At 36.3% G+C, this 12,271-nt stretch overlaps 1 protein-coding gene across 6 annotated transcripts in view; it reads right to left on the reverse strand.

Moving 5' to 3' along the window:
* The window catches only part of PTPRD (protein tyrosine phosphatase receptor type D), a 2,140,681-nt gene that overhangs the window by 201,553 nt on the left and 1,926,857 nt on the right, over positions 1-12,271 (reverse strand). For all 6 annotated transcript variants that reach the window (XM_060014745.1, XM_060014746.1, XM_060014743.1 and 3 more), the window contains one exon: positions 2,737-2,925. In XM_060014745.1, coding sequence (XP_059870728.1) covers positions 2,737-2,925 — 189 coding nt within the window. The remainder of the gene's footprint in view (positions 1-2,736; positions 2,926-12,271) is intronic.

Consider the following 12,271-nt stretch of genomic DNA (forward strand, 5'->3'; position numbering starts at 1 on the left):
AAAAGAAGTGGGGGGGAAAAAGCACTGCTGTCAGGTTGTAGGCGAGTGTGATCAGGTGGAAAGGGGAGTCATTCTTTGACTTTTAGGACAGTAAGAGAAAAAAGAATTGAAGAACAAAAGCAAAAACCTTTTGAAAGATAAAGACAAAAAGCAGGTGTTCCAGGCTGTCTTCTGCATGTCTGCCACTGTTCTCCAGACCATCTTGACTTTGGTCCAGAACAAGAACAGCTAAGGAAGAAAAAAAATGATTTTTTTTTTTCTCCAGTTGGACCAAAAAAAAAAAAAAAGGAAAAAGAAGAAAAAAAAAAAAAAGGAAAAAGGAAGAAGAAGAAAAGGAAAAAAAGAGGGACAGATGGTACGCTGTGACTGGTCTGCGGTCTAAAGACCTGGATATGCTTTCTTTGAAGCATATCACAACTTAAAGAATCATTTTCATAAAGAAAGAAATGAACAAAACAAAGAGAAAAAGAAAAAAAGAAAAGAAAAATTCACAAGATGAGAGTCACCAATCATAACCAAACAGTACAAAGGAAAAATATAACATTGATGGACATTATTGTAATGATTTTGAAAACAGGACAAATATGAGAGTGATGAAAGGACAGAAAGAATGAGTAAGATCATTCTGTGAACGTTAGTTCAGCACTCTTACCTCTTATTGGTGTACCACCTGGGTGGATAATATGAATGCAAATAAGATTAGAAAGAAGAAGCATTAGTACGAGAAGAAGGAGGCTAGGGCTGGGGAGAAGAATTAAATTAGATTTACAGAATTAAATAAGGTCTTAAAAGAAACTTGAATTACTATACTGGTAAAACAGGAATATATTAGATAGTATTATTAGATCATAAAAGCAAGTTGCATTATACCACAGAGGGCAAAGACCACAATAGGCAGCATTGCCTTTCTCAGAGAAGCAACTGAGTTCTTAGGTCTGGGGTCATATAGGGTTAGAATTATATCTTATAAGCCTCATAGTCTTAAAAAAAAAAAAAAGAACTAAACAATATTTTTAAAGACATAGTTGAGGGAAATACTGGCTAATCTATTTAAGTATATATATAGATATGCATATATATATACTCTTATAGGAAATACTAAAGAATAACTAGAAACAAACACTGTTCACTGGATATATCTTATGCTACTTACTATGCTACATTTGTGTGATATAACTTGTGTTCTATTTTATTTCTACACAGTGTTCTTACGATAACAGTTCCGTGGATGTGTGTGTGTGTGCGCCACTAAGGAAATCTGGTGCCTACACTGACAGTTAGTAAAATGCATGCCATGCATTTTATTAATAATAATAATAATAATAATCTGAATATGGAAATTAGTGGGGGGGTGAAGTGCGCTTCAGAACTAAGCACTTACCAATAGATTCTGGAGATTTAAATACGGAGAGAAGAAAGACAGCATAAAAATATTATTATATTCCTTAAAATTTGGTACAAATTTTTCAGAGTTAAAGCTTTATATACTAAATCATCTATGTTACATGTGAATAATTAATTCTTTATTTACAATAACAGAATGCTAATCTACACAATTCTGCTGACAACAAGCAAAAGAGGCAGTTAACAAGACGCTTTAACATCACAGGACAGGTCAAAAGCTGAGAATTCTGGGAAGACAGGCAGTTAAACAACTTAGAATTCTGTATCAATATTACTACCAATGCCAAAGTAAACAGCTTACTAGTACACATCCCTGAGAAATTACCTAGGGACAGGCTCTAAAACTTAACAAATTTAGAATTATCTCTACTTTTAATCTAAAGAGAGCAAAGGAATAAACTTGGGATGGGGATGGAAGAGGCAGAAAGGGCAATGGGTAGCGAGAAGGAGAGAGGGGGGAGAGGGATGGGGGAGGGGGAGGGAGGGAGGGAGGGAGGGAGAGAGAGAGAGAGAGAGAGAAAAAAAGAGAGAGAGAGAGAGAGAGAGAGAGAGGCAAAAGCTGGAGTCTACACCAAAAGCAGACTTCTGTAGATCCAGTCACTGGAGGGTTCAAAAATCTTTGATGTGGACGCACACTACTGTGGCTAATGTGTAGAAAATACTCACTCATAATAATATTATAATAATATTAATAAAAATCCCCTCCTTTCACTGGTACTTTGTGAAGGACTTTATAAAAAAAATACATCTGGTTACTCATGAGATAACACTTCTGTGTTTCATGTATTAGTGAAAAGAAAGTAGATGTGCCCAAACTTACTAAACTTTGGTAGTTTGATGAGTTCAAATGCAGAAAAGAGAGAGAAAACACACTTTAATAAAACTGAATCATTTTAGTATTTAATATGAACATTTTTGGTTTTTAATGGATATAACCATTGGAACTCCTTGCAAGTTCTGAATGAAGTCCAATGTTGAAATAAATTTCGTTCAAAAGAAAACAGAGAAATAAGAAAGAAAGAGGAGAAAATGGATCCATCAAATACTGCGGAAGAGCAGTAAATTAAACAATTATCAAAAATGCAGTCACAGCACTGAGCAATGTGGATTAAACAGAAGCTGCAAAACACAGAGAGGAGAAGAAAGACAGACTCTGAAAGGGGCTATGACATCACAAACGTGGACAACACATTAAATAACAGAGAAAGAGAAGAAGGAGAAAAATCAATACCTAAATATTAAAAATAAATAAAATAAAAATAAAGAGAGAGAAAACTAAAAAGAAAAATTAAAATTCTCTAGGAGCTTGTGGAAACAGTAACAAGACCCTACCTGATCGTAACTGCTTAATACGGCCATTGTTGTTGCTTGTGTCGACAGGTAAGAAATCTTTGAACCAAGTGATTTCTGGATCCGGATTCCCACTGGCTGCACAAAGCATGGTGGCAGTGCGTGTACGCTCAACCACCTTCAACTGTGGGCCCATGTCAATGGTAGGGAAGCCCCTGGGAATTTGATCCTCTGCAAGACAAAAGGTGATACAAACATATTATCAAGTCAGATACCCAAGATTCAAGAGATATTGACCATTAACCTCTCCCATTAACCTATCATTTGTTGAGAAGCTAACACAAACTAGGTAGCATTGCACTGTTACATTAAGGAACGTTGTTCCTGGCCAGAAGAGTGCACAGTCTAAGAGGCCAACAGCCTAACAAAGAGCTCAAACATGTGTGATAAAAACCATGACCAAGGAATGGATCAAGTTCTCTGGGAGCAGAGAAGGAGAAGTCACTCTACAGTATGTGTCTGATGAGGTCAGTGAGCACCAAGAGGAAGCTGTGAAATGAGCCTTTAGGAACAAGTTGAGTTGTCCAGAAAGAAAGGAACGTCAGAAGTACAGGCACTGAGAAGAAAACTTTTCCTTGAGGGAAAACCATTGATCCAAAAGAGCTAGCTTTACGAGGACATGGTGAACAAGCAGGTTAGCTGGACCAAGCTATCTGTATTTGAATCTGTTGTTTTTCTTTTAACTTTTAGGTAAAACTCTGTATATTTTTTCACCCAAGCACAGGTTCAACCTGAATGAATTCCTTTGTAGAGAGTTTCAATTAGTCAGAAAAGCACCTGAAATTCTCCCTTACAAAAGAAGAAAAGAACAAAAGCAACTCAAAAATGCAACACAGAAGCATACATACATTCCTCAGGGTAAGAGAACACTTCTTCCATTCCAAAGGCCTACACCATTTTCAGTCATTAAAAAGTTGAAACTCCTAAATTTTGAATCTTCAACTCATCCAAAGTTCATTTCTCCCTATCCCACATCAAAATTGCCCCAGATCTTAGATCTTGAGAAATTAAAGTCCTCCTAAGTCCCTCAAGCATGACTACATTGATACCCTGCATGGCCAGCTCTTCTAGTTAGCATTAGAAAGGTATATTATTCTATTCAAGGATTGAAGGAATTTTAGTTATATGGGTGAGAATTATCTAAATTAGAACTTGGGTGTTTGTCTGAAGACTATTATGAAACATTTTGACGTCCAGTTGGGCCTGGTGTTAATGTAATCAACATTCCAACATTCCCTCATGACCTCTGATGAATTGTCATCAGCCAGCAATTCCAAAATGACTCTAAAGCAGAACCAGTGAGCAAAACAGAAACCATCAGGTGTGGTACCTGGCTTCTACTTGGATGTCTCCCACAATTTCTGGTATGATTCTCTGAGTCTTGCTAAAGATGCACAATTTCAAGGGAAAAGGTCACATTTTGATGACTCCACTGCATTGTTGACCAAATCTGTGTTCTCCACTCTCTCTCTACTTACAGGGTAAACTCAAATCTCCTAAATCTGGCTAGCGAAGTCTTTTAAAATCAGGACCCATTTTTCTCAGCCTCTCATGGATGACCTCCCTCATAGGAAACATTTCTTCTGCCCACAATGAAACTCTCACCATTCCCCAGACAAATCATATCCGATGAGTACACCGTCTGTGTGTCTCTAGAAAGCCACACAACCAAAATCACCGTCTTTATAAAACTTTTCAAAACTCTCTCCAACAGACTTAATCTTTTGCTCCTCATATCAACTGCAGTAGTAAGTACCTAAATCCACTGCCTTGTATTTTTTAATTCTCATCAGTTCATCCTTCTGTAATACAAATTTCTCCATGCCTTGCCTGCATCCAAATCCCCTGCCATCAAGTTAGTCTGGGTTGACAGATTTTGAGAGAACTCCAGTGATTGCTAAGCCTAAATATGAATATATCACAGTGATTAAAAAGTTTCCTACTACACATAGTAGAAAACTACTTATGGTAGAGAGTTCATCAGAGGAATAGTTCAGAACTAGAGAGAGAGATTTGGAATGTGAATAGTAAAATAATGTCAAAATACTACCAAAGATTAAAGCTCCCAAGAAAGGGAAGATATCCTGAACATTAAATCCAGGTTTCTGTAAGAGAAAATCAAGGTGCTAATAGGGAAAAGTAGACTCGGGTTCTCCCAAGGGAGATTTATGAAAAGTCCAAAAGAAGTTGCTGAAGCAGTTGGGTTTGACACATGGATTCACCAGAGGATATTTTCCTGTCCCACCAGCTAATTACGGCCAGAGACTAAAAAGATAATTAACTTTGATGAGCTACATTTTACTTAAGTTGAAAGATGTGGCTCTTTTGAGGAAGCAGTAGTAATACTTTCCATTTATTTGAATGCTTACAGGCTGCCAGCCAAGCCTAGGTCTACAGTGGACAAGTGTCAGAAACAGTGGTTAAGAATGGAATTTCAAGATGACTTTTCAAGGCTCCAAGGGAAGGTTAAAAATTACAAGTCAGATAAAGAGCATTTTGCAAATTAGGCTATGCTAATTTTAATACTGTATTCCACTTGAATTTCATCAGACTTTTTTTTTTTAATGGCTTTAAAGCTTTAGTCAATGTGTTTACATCTAAAGCTTAGTTTTAATGTTATTTGGGAAAATAAAAAAATAAAGCAAAAAGCTCAATAGCCATTGTACCACACACATTATATTATTAAACAACTCATTCACCAGCTATTGACCCAGAATGCTTCAAAGAATAAAAATAATTTATTTCAAGTGCCCCAAAATCAACTGCACTGCCTCAGACACCTAGAAATGAGTTTCTAAAAAAGCTCTTACATTCTGTTGTTGTTAATTTCCATATTGAAAGCAATGAACCTCAGTTAATAAAAAAATCACCTTGGGATTCCTGAGCTGTTTCTGTCTTTCCCAGGACATTGAGTCACTCCTGTGGCATCTAACTACTAGTTACATCCACATGCGTAAACACTGCTCTACTAGTCATTACTTTTCTTCTACGAGTTCATCTCTCTGAAGAACCACGCCAATATTCTATACCTATCAGCGGCAAATGTCAGAGACTTGAGATTGTTGAGCCACTTACGAAAGGCTCTTACCAAAGAAATTTAGAATTAATAACCATTTATAAGAAATGAAGACCTCACCTTGGGGAGAGCTGACAAAATTGACTTGTGCCCTATGGAAAGCAGGCTAATACATTTGCATGACCTTTCTTTTCCTCCTTAGCTCATAAAGAACACTCCAGAGCCCCATTTCCATATACACAAGTGTACAACAAAGATAATCTTTCTCGCATACTAATCAGACAAAGGATGTAAAGAGAGTTCCTTTCTTATTTTTAATAAGGGTAATTAAATTCTATCCATCCCCCCCCCTTTGCACAGAAACTCTTTTAATGCACTTTCTTCATTAAATTTTCATGAGAAACATCACAATGTAACAGATTCAAATAGCCAGTGCTGTTACACATTGACAGTTGTGGCTTGTTTCCAATTTGACTGTCAGGTATTTGGCAATAAAACTCAGTATTCAACATAAAATGAACTGTAGAAATAATGAAATTTCTAATTGGTATGCTTATCTCAGTGGGCGTAGTTTAGAAGACGTTAATTGCTTTTTTTCACCTCTACATTTATTGGTGATTTCTATAAAACTGCCTTGGCCATTTGATAACATCAATTTTGACAGCTCATCAAATGTATAGTACCAGGAACTTAAGGGAAAAAAAAAAAATCAATACCCTTTGTATGTTAACCACACAAACTTTTACAGGAAAATACAGAAGCAAAAATTAACAAATTGTCTTAATGTTAGTAGCTTTAAACTTTTTACACAAGTGAAAAGAAAAGCATTTTGTCCTGTTCTTTAATGTGTTCATTAAGCTTTAAAATGCCTTACTTATTACTGTTCCATATTAATATTCAATCAAGCAGGATTAGCTACTAATTCATCAACAATTTAAATCAGACTTGACCTTCACAAAGCCATTTGGTCCGTCATTTTGAGAGGCCATTAAAGGGCAGATTACTACATACTTGTGCGTAGTGAATCGTAGAAGTCATACATATTTTGTTTGGAATGGCAGCTATAATAGACCTGGAAATATAGCACATTCCTTGAACCTGTTTGGGGTCTTAATAAAACATGCTGATATGAAAATTTCAGTTCCATTAAAGAAAGAGAATAATGAACCTCAGCATTTTTCAAAGTCAACTTCCCATTGCTGTAAAACTTTTGTTAATAACCCCTAACCTCTCCAAGACTTAAAGGAATGTATAGGGAAAATAGCCCGACTTTGTTTTGTAGGGAGTTATGCTTTAGATATCTGTGAATGATAAAGTAATAGCTTTTGCATAATTTGCTCAAACTACTTTCATTGTTCAACCATAAACAATTTTAGTGATGCTTTACTTTTGCTCCAATTCCACAAAACTCAACCTCTCTTATTTGATAGCAAACACAAAACTAAATTGCCTACTAAGTCCACAGCCTCCTTCCAAGGTGGCCCTAAGCAGTTCCTCTTGCCTAATCTTGCTAGGATTCAGTGAGTTCAATCAGACAGGTGCTTTGACTCTAGTCCCAAAAGATTTAAAGAAGTTTTCAATAAAGGACCATTTGTCATGATGCCACATGTCCAATTTTTTAGATTTATAGCAAATATGTTTATGAAGAAAAATCATGTCAATTATATCAACAGTATGCTCTTCCAAAAGAATTATTAAAAGATGTGAATCTGGAGAAAGAGATAAGCTTTTTTTAAATTTTTTTTCCTTGGAGAACTCATCCCTCTGAACCACCTTCCTGAGGACCAAACAGTTCATAGTGGCTCCTCTTTAAAAGCTTTCAAAGCTCACAGAGGTCAGGGCTATATGTTACTTCCTTTTTAACCATTACCGTATTCAATAAACACTTGCAATTAGACATAGTTAGGAAATTTGGGCAACCATTTCTGCATTTATTCATATGACATCTCTGAATTCCTACTGGGCTTATTTAATGGCATCTTTTTAAACTTAATTTAATTCTATTCTATTCTATCCTATCCTATTCATATTTTTGGCTGTATTGCATGGCCTGTGGGATCTTACTTCCCTGACCAGGGATCGAACCTGTGCCCCCTGCAGTGGAAGCGCGGATTCCCAACCACATGACCACCAGGGAAGTGAAGTCCTAACGGCACCTTTTTAAACAGTTAATCATTCTTTAATTGTCCTGTGGCTATAGATTGGGTCTCCCCAATTTAAATATAAGTCTAAGAGGCAAAACTATCTTTTACAGTGTCTTAAATAGTATTAAACTTATAAATTCACAAAAATACTTGTTAATGATGGCTTTCTTCATTTTTATAGTCACAGGTTTCATTTAATTAGCAAACGACTTTCATCATTTGGGATGTGCAATTTATGCTTGGCTCTTTCTTTAACTGAGTGCAGTTGCTATACTAGAAACACACAAGTCAGATCCTGCTTTCTTAATTTTATAGGAAGCCTTCCCTCATATACTGGTTGTAAGTTCCTACAAGTCAAAATGGCAACCACATAACAAAAGCTTAAGTGTGAACACAATGAAACTTAAAAGAACACAAGGGAATATGTACCTCTACTCTGCTATTCTATCTTTAGAATGATGGGATTGTTGATGTTCAAACTAATGATAACATCCAAGTGAATCACTCAGTTGCATGTTGAGGCAGACATTCTGGGTCTTCTTTCTGCCAGGAGCAAAGATTTCTGCCAGGAGCAGAAATTTCTCAGTGGCTGCATATCTTGAAGCTTTAGGCATTCATGATGTAATCTTACAGAAGCACAACTAACATTTTTTTTTCGTTTTGAAGGATGAAAGAATTGCATAAGGGAAGTTTTTCTTAACGTAAGTCAAATATTAGATGGATAGTGTGAAGAATATTTTCTTAAATAAAGTACTATACCCCTTAAAATATGTTGAAAGGCATGCTTACCTGTTAGAGATACAGTACTACCTAAGACAGTAAAAATCCTCTTGAAAAATGTAAATATATTGGTCTTAAGATGGTCAATAAGAAAGTATCTTCATATTTATGAAAGTTGCATTACAATAAAAGAAAAAGACCTTTTAAACTACTAGTTTAAACAAATCTACTGGGGGACTTCCCGGTGGCGAAGTGGTTAAGAATCCGCCTGCCAATGCAGGGGACACGGGTTGGATCCTCGGTCAGGGAGGATCCCACATGCCGCAAAGCAACTAAGGCCGTGTGCCACAATTACTGAGCCTGCACTCTAGAGCCCGCAAGCCACAACTACTGAAGCCCACGTGCCCTAGAGCCCGTGCACAGCAACGAAGAGTAGCCCCGCTCTCCGCAACTAGAGAAAGCCCACGTGCAGCAATAAAGACCCAACGCAGCCAAAAATTTAAAAAAAAAAAAAAAAAAATCTGGACAGGGTGAGATGGGGGTCAGGGGCGGGAGGGAGGTCCAAGAGGGAGGGGATATGGGTATACATGTGGCTGATTTGCTTCGCTGTACAGCAGAAGCTAACACGACATTGTAAAGCAATTATACTCCAAAAAAAAAAAATCTACTGGACTGTTAATAGATGGACTGTCAATAGATCATCAGTCATTCTACAGATATTTACTGAAAGCCTTCTTTGTGCCAAGACTGGGCCAGGCCCTGGGTATGAAGTAATCTAGAGAATCTCTATATTGCTGTGATTTAATTGTATCTGTAGGATAATTAGATTCTTCAGAAGTAAAAATAGTACCCAGCCCATAGATGGAGGATTGAATGGGATAATGCATTAAATGTGCCTGGTGCAGCCTGACACTAGTGCCTGGCATCTAGTAAAATATTAGCATATATGTACTTACTCTATCCCAAGCTCCCACAAAAGATTTAAATAGAACAGAGGCAAGTGACTCTAAGGCTTGATATAACAAGAGCTGCAGCAATAAACTGTAAATGGGAGAAATATTCTACGGGAATCATAAAGAAACAGGGATTATATAGAAACGCAAGTGAATTTAGAGGGTAGTATATGTGCCAAGTAACCTCTTAAAAGCTAGTAAAAGCCCTCATTTCTCACTCTGAACAAGATTTTAGGCTTTTGATTAATCAACAACACAAACAGCACAAATAAAACAGATCATATTGTCATCCAATTTGTTCCCCAAAACAAAAAATAACGCTAAATATTTGGGACAGCAAAGCTTTGTTGTGAATGACTGAAAACACTGAAACCATTTGAGACTTATTAGGGTTGCTTGAGGTAAGGCAAGGGTGGTATAATAATTACCATTTTCTGTAGACACAAAGACTCAGCAAAATTGTTACTTGGTCTCAGTCATACATACAGCAGAAAATTCTTGTAAATCTTTTAACTCTAGATTTGGTGTATTTTCACTTCAACATGTTTCCTCTATGCCAATTGCTGTTCTTTGAATAAATATTCATCATGAACAGTGATAGAACTCTTAATCAGAGTCAACTCATAATGGAAGACACAAAAAAAATTATTCTAAATACTTGGTCATCTTTTATTTTTTAAGCAGAAAGGACTAAAGTTTCATGGGATGTAATAATAATTTTAAAACACTTTTACATAAAAAAGATTCATCCTTTAATAGGTATCAACTGACTTCTCATTTTTTTGCACAGTTTCCAGGTAGGACAGAATTCTGCCATGTATGTTAGCCAATAAAATGTGGATGAGAAATGGAATTATGAAAAGGATGATAAATATCAAATAATTTCCCTAAGGAGCTCAAGTTCAGCCTGTGCCTATGTCTTTAACCCTTCTGTAATTTCTAATTCATTATCTAGGAAGGGCTATAAGTGGCAGGACTTCTGCTTTGAGCAGACACCCAAAGACAGTACACAGACCAGAGAAGTAGACAGAAGTAGATTCAGCATATCAACCCTATAACCTGACACCGCACAGGGGTCTCCTCTGTAATATGGGACCAATAATGACTACCCCAAATGGCTTTGTCTGGGAAAGGAGACAGATCCGTGTCTCAGAGGCTGGAAGGCTGAGGGGTTAGTAGTTGGAGTATTTGCTACTTTGTTGAACAGCAAATGAGTTTTCAAGTCATTATCTTTCAGAATAAACCACGCTATCAGGCTACAAACAAGAACTGTTTCTTTCCAGAATACAATCCCTGAAGAGGGGGAAAAACATTTATTATTCTTTTCTTAAAGAACACAGTGTAAATAAAGCTTTTATTTTCACCATTCCATATGGCAGCAGGGTATAATTTGTACTGTTTTGACATCATGACCGTATTATTCAAAATCAATCTTCCTGCAGGTGAATTGAATAAGGGGCTGAAAACAGAAAAAGTATAAGGGAAAGAAAGAAAAGTTAAATCAACATTTTCTAGCAAAGTTAGGTTCCTGGGCCATTATCAAAATGATATGCATATGAATGAAACTGAAAAAAAAATATAAAGTGGTTTATAATTATAAGTCAGAGGCTACTCTAAGTCAAAAAGAAAATACCGAAAGCAGGAGGAAACTGCCAGTAAATAAATGATATTCCAAATGAAATAATAAATATAAGGTCTGGTCCCCCCAAATAATTATGAACAAGGTACGAAGAATTTTTATTCCAAGATCCTCTTTGCAAGTTATTATGTACAGATGGGTATGCTTGTCTTAATATGGCCATAAATCAATCAGAGAAGCTTTTATTTCAGACTGGATTAAGGTATCTCTTAAGGGCAGTTACTGGGTATAAGGGTCTCCGAAGATTTCTCATAAAATTATGCCATACAAGAATAGGAAATTAGACATTGATAAGCTGATAGGAGTCTCATTAGCAGCTACTAAATATTCAGCATACTAACCAGCAACCCACAGAGTATTCCAGAGCAAAAGCTCCATTTTCTGAAATAGTCTTCACATATGGAGGAGGCTGTAAGGCATTCTTGGCTCAGAGTAAAGCAAATTTATTTAGAAGCAATGTATGCAATTATCCTATAAATCGCAAAGTAATGTCTACTGTCTGTGTAGCAGAACACAAACTCATTGAGATTAAATTATCATTAGTATGAATGCGGTAGCTGCAATTTCACATGGCATTATGTTAAACCCCATTGTTGTTAGTGTTTGGCCTTAGCAAATGATCATACTCTTTGTGATCTAAAATTCATTGAGGCGTGGGGGAGGGGATGAGGTCTATTAATACTTGGATATCTAAGTACATATTTAGAAATCAGGGTTATGCATTTACCCTTGGGAATAAATAACTCACTAAAAATCCAATAACATCCATTTTCACAAAGCTCACTGCTTTCTATTAATTTATTTTTACTAACAAGCTGGTGTCATGATACTTATCCCATACACTGTCCAAATTTTTCCCTATTTTGTATATTAACCACTTTACATAAATTAATATTTAAATCATACTATGAAGTTTTTTAAGGAAAAATGCATAATAGAGCTAAGGTTCAAGCATTTACTTCCCGTTCTTCTTTGTTTGTTTTTAGAAAGGGACAAAGAATAGTAAACATGGAAAGAGAACCGGATTTGGCTCCTGCCTCCATTA

Source organism: Delphinus delphis, chromosome 6 (genome assembly GCF_949987515.2).
Source record: "Delphinus delphis chromosome 6, mDelDel1.2, whole genome shotgun sequence".
NCBI lineage: Eukaryota > Metazoa > Chordata > Mammalia > Artiodactyla > Delphinidae > Delphinus > Delphinus delphis.